This window comes from Rhinatrema bivittatum, chromosome 10, assembly GCF_901001135.1.
Source record: "Rhinatrema bivittatum chromosome 10, aRhiBiv1.1, whole genome shotgun sequence".
NCBI classification, from domain to species: Eukaryota; Metazoa; Chordata; class Amphibia; order Gymnophiona; family Rhinatrematidae; genus Rhinatrema; species Rhinatrema bivittatum.
In genome coordinates this window covers 77,188,282-77,214,020 of record NC_042624.1, presented here as the reverse complement: position 1 = coordinate 77,214,020, position 25,739 = coordinate 77,188,282, and the positions used below count along the sequence as shown (strand labels likewise).

Sequence of the window (25,739 nt, the reverse complement as noted above, 5' to 3'; positions counted from 1 at the left end):
TAAATTTCTCACATGGAAGACTTTCTTCCTCATTGCCATTACATCAGCTAGAAGGGTTAGTGAGTTACAAGCACTTGTCACGTATGCACCCTACACAAAGTTCCTACATGACAGAGTGGTTCTCCGTACACATCCAAAATTCCTTCCTAAGGTAGTTACGGAATTCCACTTGAATCAATCCATAGTTTTACCCACATTCTTTCCACGGCCTCATTCTCACCAGGGAGAACGAGCCTTACATACTTTGGACTGTAAGCGTACACTATCTTTTTATTTAGATCGCACTGCAGTCCACAGGAAATCCAATCAGCTTTTTGTTTCCTATGATCCAAACAATCCGGGTAAAGCAGTGGGTAAACATACTCTATCCAATTGGCTAGCAGATTGCATACAGTTTTGCTATGAAAAAGCAGGCCTTCCTCTCCAAGGGCGAGCAAAGGCACATTCAGTAAGAGCAATGTCAACTTCAGTAGCACACTATCGTTCAGTGCCAATCCTTGACATATGTAAAGCAGCAACGTGGAGTTCTCTTCACACCTTTGCAGCTCATTACTGTTTGGACAAAGAAGGACGACAGGATTCAGCCTATGGACAATCTGTCTTAAAGAACTTGTTTCCAGTTTAATCCCAACTCCTTCTACAACCAAACTGCTGTGATTTCCGGCTGACTCATTTCCAACAACAATACTTTACTGTTGCTTCAATACACAATGACTCAGCCTCTAGCTTGCTAATCACCCATATGTGAGGACTAGCATCCTGCTTGTCCTGGGATAAAGCAAAATCGGTTACCTTGTAATAGGTGTTATCCCAAGACAGCAGGATGTAGTCCTCACGAAACCCTCCCGCCACCCCGCGGAGTTGGGTATGTTCCATTTATTATTTTATTTTTGCTAAAGCTTATTGCTATACACGAGACTGAAGAGAGATCCCTGTGGCAGAGAATATCATGGCATGCTGGGCATGCTCAATGGCCTCACAGTGCCAGTCAAAACTTTCTAGAAACTTTGACAGAAGTTTTCCCGCAATAGGGCTCCGTCAGTGACGTCACCCATATGTGAGGACTACATCCTGCTGTCCTGGGATAACACCTATTACAAGGTAAGCAATTTTGCTTTTCAGCCTCTATCTACTGCTCACAGCAAACCACTTGCAAGTCTACTTGAGTATGCCTTAGTCTGAAAGAGAGAAACTTCAGAAGAGTTATGATACATCTTATTTCCAACCACCTAGTCATGAAGAAAATAACTCCCCCCTGAAACCCCATTGAAACTTTACAGTTTTACACGTTCATCAAAAAAAAGGAAGAACTGTGGAGGGAGAGGGGAATAATAATTCTGGTTTCTGTAGAAAGCATGGAATATATTTTGAGAAATCAGGACAACTCAAAAAGTCCTGGTTTTATTTTAGATCTTTGAAGAGTATCACTCCAATACAATATCAACATTGTGAATGCATGCATTCATAATGCACTAGCATTTTCAACAAGATTGTGCATGTGTTTATCAAACACATGAGCTCTCAGAGTTTCTATAAGAGACAAAAAACTAATATTATAAATTACTTATATTTGCTCTTACTATTCGTCTTTCCAAAGTGTTACCTTACAAGAGAAATATGAATACTGTCAAATCAGTATCATCCTTTAGAGTACTGTCCAGCACAATTGTAGAAGATATTTAGAAGGCTGTTCTGCAATTATTCTAATTTATAGAAGAAAAAGCTGCAGTTGTGAAAACTAGCAACAGACTGCAGTGTAAGGAGACAGGAACTGAAGAGCCAAAGCTCAGAGTTGGTACCCTGCAGCATATGAAAATTTGCTCTCCATTCCTTATAATCCCCCTGGTATCTTGCATTCAGGGGAATAATCATGTGGATTTACAGCATGTCATTCAAAAGGGAAAGCTACAGAACTACACATATTTCCTACAAGTCAACTAATCTGAATTCAGACAATTTCTATAATTTCATTTTTATTCTGTTTTTAATCTGTACATGAAAGTCTGTGGAAAGTGAAATGAATGTATCCAGCACTAAAGTATTGACCAGTGCTGACTTCCCTCTTCTAAATTTTGAAATTAATCCACATTTAATTGTAAACATAGAATACAACAGCAGGCCCATCCAGTCTGTCTAGATTCCTTTATGATGCAATGCTATAGACCCCAGCTGATCTCTGGAACCCATGTTCACCAGTAATTGTTACTTGGTTGAAAAGGTGCTAGTAGCAGCTTAACCTCTCTCATCAAAAACAATCTGTATTTTTTCTGTAACATATCAGCTACCTGATCACATGCAAATATGATCAGATAGCCTGATAGGTTACGAGTTATGGGGCAGAATTATAATGGGTTAAGTGAACAAGGTAAGAGGTCAAGAAATGACAGAGTATGGGGAGGTTAAAAATGATTGATACCATGGAGATAGATATTAATAACAAGATTTTAGGATGGGGTATGTTAATGCCTGTTCTGTAAGGAAAAAAAATAGGGGGTTCATAATTTTTACCTCAAAATCAATCTCTTATTAGATGTTTTGTTACTGAATCCTGCCACTTTGATTCTGATAATATTTTGTTGAACCAAGTTTATCCTCCAGGTTTTACATATTTAGGCAACTGAACAGTAGATTAAAAAAGGAGGTGGGATTTTGGTATTTTTTAGCTTAGAATTAAAGGACCAGATTTTCAAAGGTTACGCACGTAAATCCCAGGCCAATTTCCAAAGGGCCCGGCCACGCGCATAAACCCCGGGACGCGTGTAAGCCCCAGGGTAAGCGAAAGGGGCAGTCTGGGGGCGGGGCAGAGCTAGAGTCATCCTGCACAGCGGCCATTTGCTGCTGTGCCGGGGGATCATGCGCTAGTGCAACTTGCTCCTGCTCAGAAGCAGGAGCAAAAGGTAGGACAATGAATTTGGGGGAATTTAGGATAGGGGATGGGGGAGGGCAGGATAGGGGAAGGGGAAGTGAGGTCAGGCTAAGGGGTTGGGAACTTCCCTCCCAGTCCGCTTCTTAATTGGAGCGGACTGGGAGGGAACTGAGGAAGGCCCCGATGCATCGCCACATGTATTTGCACGTCTCTGCCCCACCCTTGCACGCGCCGACCTGGCTTTTTATAACACATGCGTGCGCCAGCACACACATGCTATAAAATTGTGCGTCCATGTGTGCACGCCGGGTAGCGCGCACGTAATGTTTTAAAATCTACCCCAAAATGTACGCATTTGAATTGCTCACTTGTTCTTGAGGTGGAAAGTTTAGTATTGCAAACAGCAGTTAGGATGTTTTATCTCCTATATTGTCTGCCACATGTTGTTAAGACCACTGTGTATCAGATTATAGAAGTATTTTCCTCTCTCCAGACTAAACATGCCAATTTGATTTTAGTAGGGGATTTTTATTTACATGTGGATAATACAAATGCTCTGCGTGTTGATGAATTTTGTTTTCAGTGTCAGCTATAGGAATGAAACAAATAATACACGGTTCTTCTCTTAAATTTGGACACCTTAGACTTGCTTTTCTGCCAGGAGGGTGAACATTTATTGTCTGTGCTTGAAGTACATTCTTTAGATTGTCCTGATCATTATTTGATATTTCCCTAAAAAGAAACCCTGATAATTGTTTTAATGTGGAACAGCAGCAGGTTATTTGATAAATGTCAGGCAGCTTGGAACTCTGAAAAATGAGGAGGTTTCCTATAAATCATCTGTGGAAATCACTGATTGGTGGGTTTCTTCTTTAAGGAACATTTATGATAAATTGGCACCAGTAAAGATAATTACTAAAAGTTCAGTTAGAGGGAAAATGTCTTGGTTTTCTGAGGGCTTGAAAAAAGAAAAAATAGAGCTTGAGAGATTATAGAGAAGCTGGAATAAATTTAAAAATAAGTAGCAACAGAATTGTTTTATAAAAGCATTAGATAGCTATAAAGAAAATGTTCAATTAGCAACAAAGAAATATTGTTCTGAGACAAAAATTCCCTGTCTCAACCATGGGAATTACTTCATGTTAGATCTTCAGTTTGAAATGCCTAAAATGTCTAGAGCAGAAACGATGGATTGTGAAACCTTGGTATTTTACTTTGAAAGTAAGATAGGAACATTAGGAAACCTGACCTATTTAAGAAAAAGGGAGAAGTCAGATGTGCCATGGTCCCAGTTTAGATTTATTATTAATTCTACCTTTTCAGAGCTTCATTCGCAAGTATCCTCCATTTTTGTTCTTTAGACCCATGTTCGTTTTAAATTAAACAGGAAATGAAGTTGTGTGATCTTATAGTAAGAATAGTGAATGCATCCTTAGAGGAAGACCCTATTATAAAGAATGTGAAAGGGTCTCTCCTGGATACAACAAACTATTGTCCTATTTCTAACTTGCCAACTGTCAGCAGGATCTTAGAGAAGTGGGAAGTGTTACAATTGGAGGAGTTTTTAGAAGAAAGAAGATTATTAAAATGGTTTAGAAAAACTAGAGGTACAGAAACCTTGTTGATCTTCATAACAAATGACATTTGTTTTCTACTGGATCAAGGAAAATGTGCATTATTGTTAATGCTTTATCAGTGTGGCATTTGATACCATCTTGCATGATATATTATTAGATTGCAAGAGCTGAGGATAGGAACAAATAGATTTCAGCAGGTTAGACAAGGTAACCAGAGTTCAGATTGGAAGAAACTTTTTTTTCTGGGATTCCATAGTATTCAACTTTATTGACTGCTCTTTTTAATATGTATTTGCAACTGTTATGTCAAGCTTTTAGCAAATCTTGGAATGAAATTTTACATATACACCGATGATATACATTTTATTTTACCATATCTGAGAGAAGGAAGTATCCCAGTGGTAAAATTGTCAAGGTGCTTTAGTTCCATCTAGGAATAGATGGTTTGTTCAATGTAAAGTGCCATGCTTGGCATTTGTTTGTGTTACACTGTAAACCGATGTGATATCCTGGATGAATGTCGGTATATAAAAATTTTAAATAAATAAATAAATATAATGATTTTGTTTTAAATTAACAAAAAACAGATGTGTTGTGATTAGAGAATGATTTGCCTGCAGTTGAGGTGGTAGAAATTGTATCAGAAAAGGTTCAGTAGTTACTTAAGATAGAAGTATGAGATCTGGGTTTTGGTTTGGATTCTAGATTAACATCTAGGGCTGAAATCAAAGTTGTTGCTAAATTTGCCTCCTATAAATTGAAGATAATGTGATTTTTAAAGAATTTAATTCCAAAAACTGATTTTAGAACTATGGTACAGGCCTTGGTTTTATCAATTTTAGATTATTATAATAATTTATATCTGGGGGAATCGAAAAAAATCTATTAATATTTTAGTTAATCCAAAATGCAGCAGCTAGGATTATAAATGGGTTCAATGTAAGAGAAAGAAGTATTTCCCCCACAGCTTAAGGATTTACATTGGCTGCTGATTTCTCAGTGAATATTGTTTAAAGTCTATACTTTGGTCCACAAGGTAAGATATATATATAGAAGACAATCATTGTCTTCCATTTTATTGACCCTGTATGCTCCTACCAAATCCTCATGATCTGTTGCTGCAAATTTGATTTCTGTTCCTTTGGTGCAAGTTGTAAAGCTGCAATTGACTCATTTAAGGGCTTTTTTTAATTGCTGCCCTGTTTTATGGAATACATTACTGGGGAATATTCGCAAGCAGAATGATTTGACATTCTGAAAGTCAATACAAGTTGTGCTTTTTAGGAAAGCATTTGACAATATGTTTTAGACCATTTTGATTTTGTATTATGTTAAGGGGAATCACTATGTTTAAGTTTTGTTTTAACTTGTGTATATTTGTTTCCTTATCTTCTCTCCAGACCAGTCCAGTACACCTGGCTTAAGCACCCCTGTCAGCAGATGGAGACAGAGGAGATTCTGATTTGTAATGCTAATCTTATACAGTACAGTGAAGCCTGCAACACTTCATAATTTCTCTGTCTCCAGCTGATGGTAGAAGTGCTGAATCCTGCAGTGTGGATTTTGGAGAAAAATTGCTCTGTTTCGTCTTTAGTGTCCTGTTTGAGTAGGAATGAGCAGATGGGTCAAAGGCCCTTCTTTGACTTAGTTTGGAGTTCAGGATGGAAAAGAGAGCCAGTGGTGCTGGTTCCCACCTTCCCTCGTATGGCAGAGTGGAATCTGACTCCTCCTCCTCCCTCGTTTAGGCAGTTAAGTCCTGGTGGGGGCATCTGGATTCTGGTTCCAGTGGCTGGCACCCTTCCATCTCCTGTCAACAAAAAGCTCCAAATATACTTTCTTATTAAAGATAAGAAAAGAAAAATAAGGTGCTTGCAGCTTTGCTTTTGGACCTGGTAAGGATCAGAGGCTCTGCTCTCTGCAGTGCTCCTTCCCCGGGGTTGGGGTGGGGAATAATCAGCAGACTAGCACCGCAGCATTTAGATTTTGGTGGGTTGCAGTTATGGCGACTCCCGCAGAGCATGGGAAGCACTGCAGTAGCTGCAGGAGTTGCTTCGTCAGCTCAGCAGCAGCAGGTGTGTGCTACAATTGCTTAGAATCGCAGTCGTCAAAGTCCATAGCTGGAGAATCTCCCAGGCTAGGATCAGCATTGGGGGATGGAGCTGTGAGGCCCAGCACAATATTATTTGGGCCTGATTGCTGTGCTTCTATGGGAGGAATGCAGGCAGCACAACGGGTGGATGCCATGTTATCTTCTCCAACATCCGGTGCAGCAGTCAGTGAGGAAGAATCCTCCGACTATGTCCCCAGTGAGGGGAGAGAGTTTACAGGCCTCAGACAGTATGGACAGTGATTTAAGGGGGATTCTGCCTTGTCTTCAGGTTTCACTGCAGATTTTGAGTTGTTAATGTATGAGGCTTTTTCCCTATGGAGAGAAACATTTCTGGGGAAACCTCTTTCAATACTCAGCCCCTTGGAGAAAGAAGCTTTGGGTCACATTGTATCTAAGAAACCCAGGTTGGAATGGGAGGAGGACGTTAATAAAGATCCTAGAGTACTTTGGTGATCTTCCTGATGGGCATAGTGACTCGGCCAGTGGGGGGGGGGGGCCTTAGAGGAGGGGGAATTTCCCCAAGCGGAGGGGATGGACTACTCTATGGTCAGGTTGTTCAAGAAAAAAGAGCTGCTCACATTGCTATTCCAAGCTTTTGCAGACCTAGGTATCAAAGAGATGACTCTGCAGCTGGAAAGGGAAGGAGGGGATTCTATTTTAGAGGGTCTTTGAGGTTCAGTTAGAACCTTCCCTTTCCATAAGACAGCAGGAGCTCTGGTTAATAGGGAATGGGATTCAGAGAGTGGTCTTCATGTGCAAAGCACTATATCTAAACTGTATCCACTGCTAGAGGAGGTTCTGGAGTTAAATATCCTAAGGTGGATGCCTTAGTTTCTGCAGTTACAAGGAAGACTACCATTCAAGTTCAAGGTAGCACAGCATTGAACGTTTTAAATTATTCTGAATCAGAGTTCTGAAGTGGCTACTCTGGCATTCCAGGCTGAATATGTGGTAGTTTCATGTCACGGGCTTGTGAGCGAGTCCACAGGGAGTGAGGCAGAATGATTAGAGTCTGAGGTGACTTTTGTAGTTGATGCCTTATTTGATTGTACCTCACTCAGGGTCATGAAATCTTCAGTAGCTGCTAGAAGATTGGGTAACCAAGGAATTGGATCGAGGAAGAGCACTCGATGTCATCTACTTGGATTTCAGCAAAGCTTTTGACACTGTCCCGCACAGGAGACTGGTGAATAAAATGAGAAGCTTAGGAGTGAGTGCCGAGTTGGTGGCCTGGATTGCAAACTGGTTGACGGACAGAAGACAATGTGTGATGGTAAATGGAACTCTCTCTGAAGAGAGAGCGGTTTTAAGCGGTGTACCGCAGGGATTGGTGTTGGGACCGGTCCTTTTCAATATCTTTGTGAGCGACATTGCGGAAGGGATAGAAGGTAAGGTATGTCTTTTTGCGGATGACACTAAGATCTGCAACAGAGTGGACACGCCGGAAGGAGTGGAGAGAATGAGACGGGATTTAAGGAAGATGGAAGAGTGGTCGAAGACATGGCAGCTGACATTCAATGCCAAGAAGTGCAAAGTCATGCATATGGGGAGTGGAAATCCGAATGAACTGTATTCGATGGGGGGAGAAAGGCTGATGTGCACGGAGCAGGAGAGAGACCTTGGGGTGATGGTGTCTAAAGATCTGAAGTCGGCGAAACAATGTGACAAGGCGATAGCTAAAGCCAGAAGAATGCTGGGCTGCATAGAGAGAGGAATATCGAGTAAGAAAAGGGAAGTGATTATCCCCTTGTACAGGTCCTTGGTGAGACCTCACCTGGAGTATTGTGTTCAGTTCTGGAGACCGTATCTCCGAAGAGACAGAGACAAGATGGAGGCGGTCCAGAGAAGGGTGACCAAAAAGGTGGAAGGTCTTCATCAAATGACTTATGAGGAGAGATTGAAGAATCTAAATATGTACACCCTGGAGGAAAGGAGAAGCAGAGGTGATTTGATACAGACTTTCAGATACTTGAAAGGTTTTAATGATCCAAAGACAACGACAAACCTTTTCCGTAGGAAAAAAATCAGCAGAACCAGGGGTCACGATTTGAAGCTCCAGGGAGGAAGATTCAGAACCAATGTCAGGAAGTATTTCTTCACGGAGAGGGTGATGGATGCCTGGAATGCCCTTCCGAAGGAAGTGGTGAAGACCAGAACTGTGAAGGACTTCAAAGGGGCGTGGGATAAACACTGTGGATCCATAAAATCAAGAGGCCATCAATAAAGAGTGGGTGGCTCACCAGAATGACGGCTACTGCCTGGAGATAATAACCTTATTCAATAAACATACACATGGTTACTGTGACTCCAACATCGCTCTAAGCTACAACAGCAAGAGGAAATGTGGAAAAAAGGATTCGCACTCACAAAGTGGGGAGTAGCTGGCTTGTTACGGCGGTTACTACCCCAAACCAAATAAGCCTGATACTTCACTTTCAATGCATATCCAGCATAGCTCTCTGCTTCAACGGCAGGGGAGAAGAAAAACTGATACTTCACGCATATCCAGCATAGCTCTCTGCTTCAACGGCAGGGGAGAAGAAAAAAGGATTCGCACTCACAAAGCGGGGAGTAGCTGGCTTGTTACGGCGGTTACTACCCCAAACCAAATAAGCCTGATACTTCACTTTCAATGCATATCCTGCTTCAACGGCAGGGGAGAAGAAAAACATACTTCACGCATATCCAGCATAGCTCTCTGCTTCAACGGCAGGGGAGAAGAAAAACTGATACTACACGCATATCCAGCATAGCTCCCTGCTTCAACAGCAGGGGAGAAGAAAAACAACCAATAAGGGCTGAATAACACAGTCTGGGTAAAACAAATAAGCATGGATGTAGCTTGCTTATTGCGGCGGTTACTTCCCCTACTACCCGTAACTAATCAAGCTTGATATTTCACTTGGTTGCAGCTCCATCACTGCTCTCTACATTAATGGTGGGGGTGGAAGGGAAATAGAACCAAAGAGCTAAGAGAAACAAATAAGTATGAGAAAAAAATGTGAAGCTTGCTGGGCAGACTGGATGGGCCGTTTGGTCTTCTTCTGCCGTCATTTCTATGTTTCTATGTTTCTATGTTTAAGATTACTATGGTTGCATAATTATTTGGCAGATACATCTTCCAAGATGATGCTGAGCAAACTTCCCTTCAAAGGGAAATTGCTATTTGGGGCATTTGTGGAAAGATTAGTTAAGCATTACTGAACATAAGAACATAAGAAAATGCCATACTGGGTCAGACCAAGGGTCCATCAAACCCAGCATCCTGTTTCCAACAGTGGCCAATCCAGGCCATAAGAACCTGGCAAGTACCCAAAAGCTAAGTTTTTAAAATTTCCAGAGGACAAGCCTAAGGGTTCCCAGAAAGCAGGTTTTGGTAGACCCAAATTTAGGGAATTGAGACCATATAGACCAGGAAATCAAGTTAAGGCCGCAATGGTTCTAAGCTGCAGTCTTTTCGTTCCAGTAAGAGATCCTCCAGGAACAGCCACACTTTGGGTGTAGAATGTTTCAAGAGCTCGCAGTAAAATACAGTTGACTCGTGCTCCTGCTCCCCCAATGGAGAGGGGGGTTCTAGCAAAGTTTGTGGGAGAGTAGGTCCATATTACATTCGATCCATGGGTTCTGTCAGTGATAAGAGACAGCTATATGTTAGAATTTATGCATCCCTTAAAGAGCAACTTTGTAGTTTATCTTTGCGCCTCTCAGGAAAAGGTTCTAGCAGTCCAGTCTACTTTGGAGAGACTGCAGCAGTTCAAAGTGGCAATCCCAGTCCTAGAAGAGGAAAGGGGTCAAGGGAGATATTCCATTTGTGGTCCCAAAAAAGGAAGGCATATTCAGAACCATTCTGAATTTTCAGCAGGGTCTAGGCTTTAAAGGTTCCACATTTTCAAATGGAAACTCTTTGCTCCAGTGCAGAGGAGAATTTCTGACATCATTAGATCTTTCCAAAGTGTATTTACATTTTCTGATTCATCCTTTATATCAAAAATATTTCAGGTTTGTGATTCTAGAAACCATTGTCAGTTTTGAGCATTGTCCTGTGGCCTAGCAACAGTGCCAAGAAACTTTTCCAAGGTAATGGTAGTAGTTGCAATGGCTCTGCGCAAGGAAGGGGTGATGGATGGTTTAACTGTACCTGAACAACTGGCTAATAAGAGCAGAGTCTGAGGAGGAAGCCATAAGATCAACTTTCAGAGTGATTCAGTTACAGAAGCTGTGACAGATGATAAACTTTTCTAAGAGCAGGTTGGAACCCTCTCAGATAAAGTAGTTAGGGGCATGCTTTGATATTCTACAGGCCAGAGTATTCTTAATGTTGTGTCCGTCGGTCGCAGAAGGCTGCGACCGCTCTGCCTTATCTTTTTCTCTCCCCTTTCTCCCTCTCTGGGCAAGACTGCTGTCTCCGGTGCCGAGTGCCATAGGCCTCAGCGTTCTCAGACGAGCATGGGCGTCCCCATCCGCCATGCTCACTCCCGTGGCCTCCTAGAGTGCGAGCGTGCACATCTGACGCTCAAGTACACGTCATGACTGGAACCTCAGGGGCGGCCCCACTGCATGACGTCATTACCTCCAGGTATATCAAGCCTCCGCTTCCGCTACACCAGCAAGTTAGCAAAGTCTTCTCTTCGCTACTCTGCCTGCTCTATGCTGCCAGCTTAGATGCTATCTCTCGCTAAGGGCCTCGCTCCTACTGAAGCTTTGGATACCCGCTCCACGGGGGTCTTTTGCTTCTACCACCCTCCGGGGCTTCACTACCTAGACAAACGCTCCTCAGGGGTCTTGACTCTCTTCTCTCATTACAGGATCGGACTTCCGGGTACTCGCTCCCCGAGGGCCTATTCCTCTACTATCCTGTACCATGGACCTTTGGTCCCACCATTCTACATTCAGGAAGATGCCTGCTCTCCGTGAGTATCTCTTTGAACCAGCGCTCCAACTCCACCCACCAGCCATGGCATTGCCTGCTCTGCGGACTCCTGCCTATCGTGAACATCTGGGTGAGCCCACACTACTGAGCCTGTTGAGCGTATTGGCACCTTGTGGATTGGTGCAATACCTTCCTACCTTATCTCTACAGCAGTATAATAAAGACTTATTCCATACTGTGTCTACTATCTGCTCAGCCTATCACAGTGGTTCCTCTCGGGGCTCCTCCCCGTGGGTGGAGTCATCTCCACTGTGACTAAGGGTCCACTATGCCTCAAACACAACAGTGGACAGAATCAACAGACTCATGGCACAGATCCAGGAGCTGCTAAAGTGACATGTTGCCAGAGACTGGGATTATCTACTGGTTTTGAGCTACATGGTAGCTGCCTTGGATTTAGTTCCATGGGCGAGATATCATTTGAGGCCATTGCAGAGGGCTCTCCTCACACATTGGAATACTCAATCTCAAGACTTCAGGGTGAGGCCAGAGTTATTTCCAGATGTAAGAAGGAGTCTTTGGTGGCTGTCACCTCAGAATCTGAGCAGGGGTGTACCTTTGGAGCCCCCGGATTGGATAGTAGTAATGACAGATGCAAGCCTAAAAGATTGGGGAGCTCTCTATCAAGGTACATTGGCTCTCGCTTTCTGGAACCAGATGGAGGCATTGTGGTTCATTAGTCATTTGGAAACATGAGCCATAAGGAAGACCTTGCAGTCGTTTGCTTCCCTACTTCAAGGCAAGTCAGTGAGGATGTTCTCAGACAATGTGACAAGAGTAGTGTATGTTTATTGTCAAGGAGGCACAAGAAGTTGACTAGTGACTAGAGGCCAGAAAGCTATTCTGGTAAGCAGAACGCCATCTTCAAGCTTCAGCTGTACTACTTAAGTCATCACACCAAAGATCTGGGGGAATGGGATTTAGTGAATGCAGCTTTCAACCTAGTTGTTTGGCACTGAAGAGAGCCAGTTTAGGACCTCATGACAATGGGGAAAAATTCCCAAGTGGCACAATTTTTCAGTTGTCAGAAGGAAGTGGCTTTGGCTGGAGTGGATGTATTATCACATTTGTGGCCATCTCAGTGTCTTCTTTATGTATTCCCCCTATCCCTTATGGCCCCTGATTGGGGAGAGTGATTTTTGTGGCACTGGTTTGACCGAGATGTCCATGGTATGCCAATTTTGTCAGACTTCAGTTGGAAGGCCCACTGAAATTGGATCATATCCCAGATCTACTGCATCAGGGACTAGTGGTTTTGGAAAATCTAGATCCCTTTTATCCTGTTTTTTGACTATTGAGCAGAAGCAGCTGAAAAGAGGTTATTCTTCTGAGGTGGTAGCTACCTTGCTGTAAGCAAGAAAAAGGTTCACCTCTTTAGCGTACATACAACTCTTAAATATATATTTGAGATTTGGTGTGCCAGTGCAAGTGTTTTTCTCTGTAAAGCTGATATTCCAGAGGTCCTCTCCTTCTTACAAATTAGTCTTCAAAAGGGTCTGGCCACGAATTCTCTGAAGGTACAGGTATCAGTAATAGTCTTTTACAGAAGGAAACTCCAAGGTGTATCTATAGCAGTTCATCTGGATGTTTCTCATTTTTTACGAGGAGCAAAACATCCACTTTGACAGTGAGATTGGAATCTGGTCCTGCACACATAAGAGGTGCCATTTGAACAAATTAGAAGAGCAACTCTGAAGGATCTAATGTTAAAGGTGGGGTGTCTGCTAGCTCTTTGTTTGGCACGGTGTATTTCAGAGTTGCAGGTACTCTTGTAGAAACCCATATCGGTGCTTTTCTGAAGAACAGGTATCCATACAGCCAGTACCATCATTTTTTTCCAAAGTTGGTTTCCTTATTTCACTTAAACCAGTCAGTAGACCACCTCACCTTCAGTAAGCATCATTTACTTAGTGAGAATAGAGACTTGAATGTTTTGGATGTAAAGAGGGTGTAGGAACCAGACTATTTGTTCTATTCAGCAGTTGGAAGAAGGGGAATCCAGCTTCTGTCTATGATTGCCAGTTGGATTAAAGAAGCTATTGGCTTGGCTTATATTTCTAGTGGCTCCGAGCCCATTCTACCAGGAGTCATGTGGTTTCACAGGCAGAATGTGATTCCGTTTCGCCTGTGGAGATTTGAGGGAAGTCACGTGGTTGTCCTTGCACACTTTCTCTAGGCATTATAGATTGGATGTGCAGGGTAGGGAAGCAGCCTTCTTTGGGTCTGGTGTTTCGAAAGCAGGCTTGGCCAGCTCCTTCTCTAACTGAAGGCGGCTTTGATACAGCCCAGGCATACCTGACTGGTCTGGAGAGATAAGGTAGAAAAAAATAGGTTTCTTACCTGCCAATGTTCTTTCCTTGAGTCTTTTCAGACCAGTCCAAGATCCCACCCAGCGCTTGCTGCTAATCTGCTATGTTTGCATAGTTTTACTCTGTTGTTTCCGTGCGTGATGTTGAGTCCTGACTAAAGTATGGATCCAAGTCTCAATCCCTCTGCTCATGGGGAATGAGTTTAATATGTTTATTGCTTTGATACAGTAATACTGAAAGGCTACAGTGAAGTCTGCAGCACATAGGGATAGTGTCAGCAAATCAGAACCTTCTCTGTCTTTATCTGCTGACAAGGGAGCAAAACACAGGCATATTGGACTGGAAAGAAAATTAGCAGGTAAGAAACCTAATTTTTCCATTCTGTTATTATGAGTGTATTATTGTAATCCATAATCAAACATAGATATGGATTTTGCAGAATATAAAAACACCAAGTAAACATAATCCATTGTTTTTCTGCAGTGAACAAAAAAATTTAGCCTGAAAATCTTGTAATGGGTGCAACCAGAGAAAATGATAAACAATGGTCTTTAAAAGCATCCTGAATTTTCAATATCCATTATTTACCTTGTTCAAGGAGAGAGAAAAACTATTTTTTAAATTGCAGACGATACAAGACTGAACTTGAGGACAGAGACCAAAGACTTGCTGATATGAACCAGGCACTACAAGAGAGGAATTGGGAGCTGAAGCAAAGAGCTGCTCAGGTTGGCCATTCGAGCAGAGAGAGAAGGAAACACACTATTTGTTTGTTTGTTTAATTATTTCGGTGCGGGTAACAAATTTTACATTCATAATACATTCAAAAATACAACAATACAGTCACTACTTAAAATATTCTAAAATAGTGCCTAGATTATTAATTTGTCAATAGTAAAATAGAATGCCTTTACCTGTTTCCTGTAGAGCTTGACGTCTGATAGTATTCGAAGGTCAAGGGATAAGGCATTCCAAATAGCCAGAGCCACATACGTAAAAGCCCTTGACCTGGTAGCTTTCATTTACATAAACGTACTTCTGGAACCATCAAAGATAAAAAGGATGCAGAACAAGAAAATATAAATGCAAAGATAAAAACGAGGCAGAAAAAAACAGCTATTATAGTAGAGAAGCTAAAAGGCAAGTTATCTACAATGCTGCTGGATAGTACAAAATCTATTTCCTATGAATGAGGGATGATCAAATTTCATGGAATAAATCCTATAAAAATGGGATTTGTTCCAGAAAAATGTTTGAGCGTTCCTCGTTTATAGGAAGTAGATTGTTGTACTATCCAGCAGCATTATAAATGACTCGCCTTGTTTGTCTTCTGAATATGTAGCCCCATGCTATTTCTGTTTTATTTTCCCACAATAAAATGTCATATTGGTCTTTATCCCAGGACAAGCAGGATGATAGTCCTCACATTTGGGTGACATCATCAGATAGAGCCCTGATACGGAAAGCTTCTGTCAAAGTTTCTAGAAACTTGCACAGTGAAGCCACTGAGCATGCCCAGCATACCATGATATTCTCAGCCATAGGGGTCTCCCTTCAGTCTCTTTTTTTCCACGGTGCTATAAGCATCGCGTAATAGGAGCTCTGAGAGATTTTCCCTCACTTTTTCCTCATGGAAAACATAACTTTTTAGTCACAAACTTTATCACTCTGGTCTCCCTTCGACATAGTAATCGGTGAGTACTTTTTTTTTTAATCATTTTTCAGTCTATTCCTGTCACCTTCACTCGGTACCTGCAGGCCATCGACTGTTATCCAGCCTATTTTTCAACATGGCTTCCGGATTCAAAAAATGTCCAAATTGTAACCGAAGTATGTCTATCATCGACCCGCACAATGTTTGTGTTTTATGCCTGGGATCAGGCCACGATGTCCGGGCTTGTACAACTTGCGCCCAGATGACACCTAAGGGCAGGCGTGCCCGGTTGGATAAAATGGAGGAGCTGTTTCAAAAGCTCACTCCATCATCTTTGACATCATCACCGAAGAAATTATCACCTGCTGTTGAAAAACATCGAGGTAAGAAAAGGGCCAATGACCATCCATCACCGACCCCCATCCGGATCTTCCTGTTGCGACCGTCGCTGCTAGACGTCTCCACTCCGCCCACCTTACCTCTTTGGCGACTCTCTCTTTGCTTGATGGAAGTTTGGCTGCCGCGGCATCATCTTGCCAACCTTCTCCGGCATCCCCGGACCGGCTCGACGCTGCCTTTCCGCCATGTTCTCCTGAGGGCTAAGGGCGCATGCGCGGCGCGGCCCCGACTCAAGTACCAGCTGTGGCGCGAACCTCAGGGGTGTACCCCTGAGATGACGTCATCATCGCCAGATATTTAAGGTCTCTTGTTTTGCTAGCTAATCGAGTTAGCAAAGGGTTTTCTACCTAGCTGCCTCCAGGTATCGCTGCGGATGGGATTCGCTCTCCGCTTACCTTGCTACTCTGCCTCCTCGGACTTTACCAGGAGTACCCGGTCCTCAGGGGCCTCGCTCTCTCTATTGCTTTTCAGGTCGCAGTCTGGAACCGGTACTCGCTCCTCGAGGGCCCACGTTCCCGGACCTGCTACTGAATATAACTTCTGCCAGGAAGTTGCTGCTGCCTACAACACCAGTGAGTTACCATCTCTCTCTCAGAGCTTTCCCTGGAACCAGGTACTCGCTCCTTGAGGGCCTACTTCATTCCAGCTCCTGGGCTGTTCTAAGAGGATATCGTGTGAGTGTACCATCAAGGTTCTGTTCCTGAACTCTGCATATTCTGCCTACTCACTTATCTCAGTTTCTCTACAGCTCAGCCTTCCTGGGATCACTGTTCCAGTGCCTGAGGGACTACAGCCCAGCTGGGCTTCTCCAGCTCACTACTGCCACCTCTGGTGGTTCTCAAAAACAGTTTAATAAAAGAACTTGTGTGTGTCTGTCTCCCAACTCTGAGCCTGACCGGTGGTCCCTCTCGGGATCTTCCCCCATGGGCGTGGTCATTGCCACCGGCCCAATGATCCACCCACAACTATCACAAATAATAACACTTCCATGGCATCTTCATCGACATTTAAAGAACATCATGAAAAAAGACGCCATCGGCACCATTCTGTATCCAATCCATCGGAGGGAATGACATCCACATCGTCACCGAAGGACATCAAACCGATGCCGAAGCGAGTCTGGGTACTAGAGCCAACACGTCCCTCTGTACCCGAGATAGCGAGGTGCTCTCCACCGGGATCGGTGTTAGAGACTGTGCCACCACGTCCAGTCATGGAAGAGCCAGTAGCGCCAGTCTTACCTTCTCCTGTGACAGTGGTCCCAGTCTCCAGGGAAGAAGTGACTTCCATGGTCCATCAGGCCATCATTGAGGCGTTCCAAAAATTCCAACTTCCTTCCATGCCAGCACCGGTACAGATATCGACACCAGAGCCATTGATTTTTCAACCCCTACTGAATAAAATCGACGCATTACTCTGAGTTTTTTCAGCACAGACCCCGATTGACGCCGACAGCTCCCCCGATGCGGCCATCGACACCATCGATGCCAAAACATCCACTGATGATTCCTTCGATTCCAATCCCAGGCTCATCGGAGGAAGATGGGAGAGACTCTGATTCCATCCCGGGGCCATCGAGCCTTCAACACTTCCAGGCACCGACATTACCTTCAATGCCTCTCGCTGATCCTTCGATGCCCTCGCGACCCGGTCCATCAGGCGACGCTGGCCATCGAGACCGTTCAATTCCCCAACGATGCCTTTGCTGCCTCCTCTAATACCAATCACAATAATAAAGATTCAGCTGTAAAAAGAAGAACTCAATGTGAAGTGGTATCTAGCAACCGTCATATATTGCCACAGTGAACAATATGGCTTATATTGTCAAGCCCGTGGAACACTGGGCTTGTCTAATCATAGGTTGCAAAGATGATAGAATAAACTCCTAAACAAGGCTGTATGACAGGTGCAGGCACTGCGAAAATTCTACTAATGCTTGCACTTATCTTATTCCACCAATGACAGGATAGTATATTCAGTCCTGAAGTGCATGCTCCGACACAGCAGTGTTTCGGAGTGTATGACTCCTTCCTCAGGGAACTCCAGGTAGTGACAAACTGACTTGATAAGTCTGTGTGGAAATAAAGAAGAGTTCTTAAAAAATGCCTTGGTGGCTAATAAACCAACAAATAACTCCAGACTGGAAGTGTAAAGCTTACTGAAAGGTTGAATGCGGTCAGTCTATGAGCTGGTAACCGCTTGTATTAGATCGCTGAAACAGTGCAACAAGAGTCATAATAAATGCCAAACCTTCTTATTACTTATCCAAAAAGTGCAGGCACAAAAGATGGTTACCTGATGGATGAAAGTGCAGCCTCACAGCGATTTATGCCGCTAACTGACAGGAGGAATGCGGGCAAAGACACCGGATTTAAAGGAAAATCCTCCGACTGAAAACGGAGCCGGCAGGAAATGACGTCTGTCACCCCAAATATGGTGGTGACCATATATGGAAAATGACGTTTCAGGGGGTATTCTTGCACTGATTGAAATCCATAAAAGGGCAATGATATCATGATGGTGGCCATTTTGAAGAATGATTGTCGGGGGTAGTCTGATCCATATAAGAGTGAACCATTCAACTTTTTCATTGAGCCCTAGTGGTTCAGTGGAACGTAAACGAAAGATCCAACGATTTTCTTTGAAATTCAACTGCGACGATCTATCCCCTCCTCTCCAATGCAGGGGAATGTGTTCAAGGATGGTCCATTTGTAATCATCGAATGAATGTCCATGTGAAATACTGTGTTGTACCAAGGGAGCTTTGATATCTCTATTGTTGATTCTGCTTCGATGCTTGGTGAGTCTGGTGCAAATTTTGCGCCATGTGTGTCCTACATAGATTTTGTCACACGGACATTGTAACGCGTAAATAACAAAATCGGTGTTGCAATTAACTGCATGTTTGTTTGTAATTTGAATGCCTGTTTGAGGATCTTTCCACCGGGTGCCTACAATTGCTGAAGCGCAAAAAGAACATTTGCCACATACAGTTTGTCCAGCATGTTGTGAGTCAGAGCGAACTTGCGGAACTGCTCTAACTACCCTTTGCTTGATGTTCAAGCCACGAGTATATGCGAACATGGGAGGATCTCGAAAAAATGAATGTGGACTGAGTACATGCCAGTTTTTCATAATGGCTTGTTTGATGTGTGATGTAAGCTCTGTGTATTGAAGAACACAAATTAAACCTGGAGTTTCATTGCGTTGTTTGTTTTTTAAAGTTGTGTCCTATCTGAAAATGTTGCCCTCTTGTGTGCTCTGCGAATGACGCGAGCAGGGTAACCTCTTTCTAAGAATCTGTTGTGCAATTGATCAGCTTGCACATGAAACTCACTGGTATCCGAACAAAGCCTGTGGAGCCGAAAAAATTGGCCCACCGGTAATCCTTCTTTAAATTTTCTGGGATGATGGCTCTCAAAACGGAGGTAATTGTTCCGATCAGTGGGCTTTCTGAATAAAGTTGTACTAATGCCCAAATGATTCTTCGTAATTTGAATATCCAGAAAAGAAAGCTGATTTTGATTATACACGATGCTGAATTTGAGATGTGGATTAACTTGTGGATTAGGAGTTTATTCTATCTTCTTTGCAACCTATGATTAGACAAGCCCAGTGTTCCACAGGCTTGACAATATAAGCCATATAGTTCACTGTGGCAATATATGACGGTTGCTAGATACCACTTCACATTGAGTTCTTCTTTTTACAGCTGAATCTTTATTATTGTGATTGATTCTTGTTTTCAGCCACCTTCGAGTCACATTTATAGTCCTCTAATACCAAAGCAGATTCCAACTCAACCATCGAAGTCTGCTTCTAAGACAAAACATCACCAACAAAAGCACAAACCAAGTCCTTCTGAGGAACATTATCAACCTCAATACAGTCCTTGGGAGGATGTAGACACTGACACTAATACACATGATTTACAGTCAAAGCCTTCCCCACCAGAAGAGAGGAGGAAGTCCCCTCCTGAGGATTTGTTATTTGCAAATTTCATAAAGGAAATGGCAGATACAATTCCTTTTGAATTGCTTACCGAAGAAGATACAAGACTCTTGAAGTGTTGCAGTTTGTGGATGCACCACAGGAGGTGATGGCAATACCCATTCATGAAGTGCTTCTAGAGCTACAGCATCGATTATGGGAACATCCTTGCTCTCTACCGGCTGTAAACAGAAAAACAGACGCAACATACCTGGTACAACATACCCCAGGTTTCCAAAAACCGCAATTGCCAGACCACTCAGTGGTTGTCGAATCAGCTCAGAAAAAAGCCAGAAAACAAAAACCACACTCTTCTACCCCACCAGGAAAAGAACAGAAGTTTTTAGATGGCCTAGGAAAAAAGGTTTTTCAAGGATCCATGCTGGTATCTAGAATTGCAGCATACCAGCTTTACATGACGCAATATCAAAGAAACTTGTGGAGACAAGTTCAGGATGTTGCTGATAACCTTCCTCAACAACAACAACAGGCACTAAATACTCTTATTGCCAAAGGCCTGGAATCTGGCAAACACGAGGTACGGGCAGCTTATGACTCATTTGAGACATCCGCCCGTCTATCAGCAGCTGGAATCAATGCACATAGGTAGGCTTGGCTCAAGGCTTTGGACCTCAGATTAGAAGTCCAAGAGAGACTGGCAGATCTCCCATGTACTTGAGACAATCTCTTTGGAGCAAAAATTCAGGATGCTGTGTCACAACTCAAAGACCATCATGAGACACTCCGTCAACTCTCCAAGTTACCATCTGATCAGCCTTCCTCCATTCGAAAACCTAATAGAAGAGATACCAGAAGGCCTTTCTAAGACCTAGAAAGTACTATCCATCTGCTACTTCAGCACGTTCTTACCGTCCACCGCAAAGAGGACATACATGCCAACCAAAGCAAACAAAAACCCACCCATCTCCACAAACTGGTTCAGCAGCTGGCTTTTGAAATACATCAAGAGAACAGAAGCCTCTCCACCAATCCTATGCCCCACTTACCAGTAGGAGGTTGACTCCATCATTTCAAACACCAATGGAGTATCATTACCAAAGATCAATGGGTATTAGCCATACTGAATCGGGGATACCGTCTCAAATTCAAAACAATACCCCCGCAGTCGCCACCCAACACATTTTGGACAAGAACTGTCATTACATCTCAACTTCAAGTAGAGCTCTCAACTCTGCTGACCACCGGGGCTATCGAACCAGTTCCCTGGTCTCAGCAAGGCAAAGGGTTCTATTCCCGCTATTTCCTAATTCCAGAGAAAACAGGCGGCCTCCGCCCTATCTTAGACCTCCACAATCTCAACAAATTTCTTCAAAAAGAAAATTTTCGGATGGTATCCCTGGGAACCATCCTTCCATTGCTTCAACGGGAAGATTGGCTCTGTTCTCTAGATCTTCAAGCCGCTTAAGCACACATACCAATTTCCAGACAACATCGCAAGTACCTTAGATTTGTCGTGAGGAAACATCATTACCAATATCGAGTCCTGCCATTAGGACTCGCCTCTACGCCTCGAGTAGTCACAAAATGTCTAGCCGTAGCTGCTGCACATCTAAGAAAAAACAGCATTCATGTTTTTCCCTACCTAGACAACTGGTTAATCAGAAGTCCATCCAGGCAGGGAGCTCTGTCTGCCTTAAAAAGCACAATAAGACTGTTGCAGTACCTGGGATTTCTAATCAACTATCAAAAATCCCACATCGAGCCATCTCAGCTCCTCATTTTCATCGGAGTAGACCTCGACACCACAGTGGCGAAAGCTTTTCTTCCAAACGACCGTGCCAACAATCTAGCACGCTTGGCGAACTCAATAATCCACTGCCAGTTCGCCTCTGTCCATCAACTTCTAATACTACTAGGACACATGGCCTATACAGTGCATGTTACCCCTATGGCGAAGTTAGCCATGAGAAGAGCTCAATGGACTTTGAAATCTCAGTGGTTCCAAGCTTTCCAACCACTGTCATACACAGTTCAAATCACCCACCAATTACGCCTTTCGCTCCATTGGTGGACAAATCAAGCTGCCTTAAAAGCAGGCCTCCCTTTCCAGCAATTAATTCCACAAGTCATCTTAACGACAGATGCCTTCAATTTGGGATGGGGAGCACACGTCAACAACCTTCAAACACAAGGGACGTGGACTACGCTCGAAATGAAGTGTCAGATAAACTTCTTGGAACTTCGAGCAATGTGTTATGCCCTGTATGCCTTCAAAGACTGCCTCTCCAACAAGACTGTGCTGATACAAATGGACAACACAGTAGCAATGTGGTACATAAACAGGGAGGCACGGGCTCTTATCTACACTGTCAAGAAGCAGTGCAGATTTGGGCCTGGGCTCTCCAACACTCTATGCATCTCCGAGCAACTTATCTGGCAGGCATACAAAACGTCCTAGCAGATGATCTCAGTCAGCATTTCCATCCCCACAAATGGTCTCTGGATCCCGGTGTTGTGAGCAAATTCTTTCAACGCTGGGGTTGCCCAACCAGAGACCTCTTTGCATCCAAACTGAATCACAAAGTGGGAAGATTCTGCTCCTTCCACAGCCGTCGACAAATGTTCCCCAGGGACGCCTTTGCTCGCCCCTAGAACACAGGACTTCTATATGCGTATCCTCCGATTCCGCTCATATCCAAAACTCTCGTGAAGCTACAACAGGACAGAGGATCAATGATCCTCATAGCCCCGTACTGGCCTTGACAAGTATGGTTTCCCATACTCCTCGACCTCTCGATCAGAGAACCAATTCGCCTGGGCACAACGCCCACTCTCATAAATCAGAATCAGGGCAAGTTGCATCATCGCAACCTGCCAACTCTTGCCCTGACAGCTTGGATGTTGAAAGCTTAATTCTGCAACCTCTTAATCTTTCAACTCAAGTCTCTAAAGTTCTCGTAGCTTCACGAAAGCCTTCCACACACAAATCTTACCACTTTAAGTGGACAAGATTTACCAAGTGGTGCACACAAAAAGGTTTTGACCCTTTCTCTTGCCCCACTCCTTTATTGGATTACCTGTGCCACCTTTCGGATTCTGGTCTACAGACATCCTCTGTAAGGGTACACCTAAGTGCCATAGTGGCATACCACAAGGGAATAGGGGTTGCGCCAATAACAGTGCAACCCCTAGTGAGTCGGTTTATGAGAGGCTTACTCCACCTTAAACATCCCATTAGACCACTGGTTACTGAATGGAATCTTAATTTAGTGCTAACGAGACTCATGCAATCCCCGTTTGAGCCTCTGCACTCCTGCGATGATAAATTTCTTACATGGAAAGTATTTTTTCTAGTAGCCATTACATCTGCTAGGAGGGTCAGTGAGTTGCAAGCTCTTGTCACATACTCACCCTTTACAAGGTTCTTACATAACCGGGTAGTCCTTCGCACTCACCCCAAATTCCTACCAAAAGTGGTAACGGATTTTCACCTCAATCAATCCATAGTCTTGCCTACTTTCTTTCCAAGGCCACACTCTCACCAGAGAGAGAGCGTTTTATACACCTTAGATTGTAAACGTGCACTAGCTTTTTACCTGAACCGCACGGCAGTCCATAGAAAATCCACCCAATTCTTTGTTTCTTTTGACAAAAATAAACCAGGAGTTGCAGTGGGAAAACAAACTCTTTCCAACTGGCTAGCAGACTGTATCGAATTCTGCTATAAAAAAAGCAGGCATTCCTCTCCAGGGGTGAGTAAAAGCGCACTCAGTAAGGGCTATGTCAACATCAGTAGCAGACTACCGTTCTGTGCCTATTGCCGATATCTGTAAAGCTGCAACTTGGAGTTCACTTCACACCTTTGCAGCACATTACTGTTTGGACAAGGAAGGACGACAAGATTCAGCTTTTGGACAATTTGTCTTAAAGAACTTATTTCCAATATAATACCAACTCCTTCTACATCCATCCTACTTTGATTTCAGGCTGCCTCATTTTTTCCAACAGTACACAAGTTGTTGTGCTTGTTGCACAAGTTGTATGCTGTTGGTCCGATACAAGAATGACTCAGCCTGTAGCTCGCTAATCACCCATATGTGAGGACTATCATCCTGCTTGTCCTGGGATAAAGCAAAATTGCTTACCTTGTAATAGGTGTTATCCCAGGACAGCAGGATGTAGTCCTCACGAAACCCACCCGCCACCCAGTGGAGTTGGGTCCGATGCGTTTTATTATTTTATTTTTTTGCTCCCGCTTACTGCTACAAACGAGACTGAAGGGAGACCCCTGTGGCTGAGAATATCATGGCATGCTGGGCATGCTCAGTGGCTTCACTGTTCCAGTCAAACGTTTCTAGAAACATTGACAGAAGTTTTCCATATCAGGGCTCCATCTGATGATGTCACCCATATGTGAGGACTACATCCTGCTGTCTTGGGATAACACCTATTACAAGGTAAGCAATTTTGCTTTCCCATCAAGTTTGCCCAGTTTAGTAACTTGCTCTTCCAAGTGTTTTGTTATCAGTCCTATTTCAACTAAATGATATGGGGGGAGTTAAAATTATATAATACTCTGCTCTGTAGAAGAAATGTGTCCTCTGTGTATTGTGCAGTACTTCAGAAGTAGTACACAGGCAAGAGGCAATGCACACCAGTGCTACTAAATCATTTTCCCAGTTCTATAAAAAGCTGCTCCACAATCCTGAATTTATGAGAGCAGGCATATTAGCGAGTCACAATCTACCTTATCCTCTGTAGAGTTGTGTGGCATGAATAAATGTGAATTTTTTAAGAATTCAAACTTTACTGCTTACAGGTTTTCAGAGGAATTATAGAACAAATTAAGAAATGTAAAAGGAAAAATATGGTCTCGTTTGAAATATTTCACAGTTCATAGAGGTGCCTCATTTTTAATTATCTTCTCTAGGCTCTGATAAAGTGGCATCAAGGTTAGGGTATTGTCTTAGTTTAATTAACTTTTCTCTCTTTCTCTCTTTATGCTTCTCCAAAAAGCTTTTTTCTTTGTTTTGTTCACATCTAGCATTGCTGTACTATCATACATATCCTCCAAAATGTTCCAAATTTCTTTCCCCTCCTATCCATTTTAGGCTAGGTAGAGTAGCTATATATAGTGGATAAAATAGGATACAGCTCCTCGAAAGCTAGTATGGGGCATTGCTGTCTTCAAGAACACTCCAAGCCCCCAGAGTAATTCCTCAGAGCTTACCTTTTTAGATGTTAGATCCCTAATTGAGACTCATAGTATACCTGCCCTGCATGAAATAGTGTTTGTATACATGGATATACCTACGGTGATTTCTACGTGGTACCTAAAATGGTAGTGAACCTCTCCGATGGCACTGAGTACTCTAAGGACATTATGTATCTGCAAGCTGTCTTTGCTGTAATGTATTAAGGACTTACATTACTGGTGTCGGCGTAAGCCGTAAAATTTCTAAGACAGAATAATATATTAAACCCCCCAAACACCAATTATACTGATTACTGAGAAGAAACAAATGTGAGGACTACTGAAACGGGTATACTGTTATATTTCTCGAGTTGGTAAGGCCTAAGGGGGGCAGCAAAGATATTCTCTACATTGGTATCACAGATAAGAAAGGAACTTTCTCTTCTTGCTGTCCTTCAAAGGTGACACAACTGGACATGACTATTCGGGAACACAGAGGAGAACTGGAACAAAAAATAATTAGATTGGAAGGTGCATTGGAGACATCTGAATTAGACGTAAATGATCATAAAAGGCAGGTGAGTTAACATCTAAATAATGTGCACTTATAGTACTGAGATTTAACTGCTGCTTACCTGATTTCTTCTGAAAAACAATTATTGTTGCGGTAAAAATGAAACCCTTGTTAGCTTCTGGTTATCTGCAAATCACCATATTACAAGTAAACAAGGCTTGTTCAGCTCTTCAGA

The 25,739-nt window shown here is 43.1% G+C and overlaps 1 protein-coding gene across 7 annotated transcripts in view; it reads left to right on the top strand.

The window, feature by feature from the left end:
- The window catches only part of CCDC18 (coiled-coil domain containing 18), a 259,561-nt gene that overhangs the window by 171,620 nt on the left and 62,202 nt on the right, over nt 1–25,739 (top strand). For all 7 annotated transcript variants that reach the window (XM_029618296.1, XM_029618291.1, XM_029618292.1 and 4 more), the window contains 2 exons: nt 14,421–14,520; nt 25,452–25,568. In XM_029618296.1, coding sequence (XP_029474156.1) covers nt 14,421–14,520; nt 25,452–25,568 — 217 coding nt within the window. The remainder of the gene's footprint in view (nt 1–14,420; nt 14,521–25,451; nt 25,569–25,739) is intronic.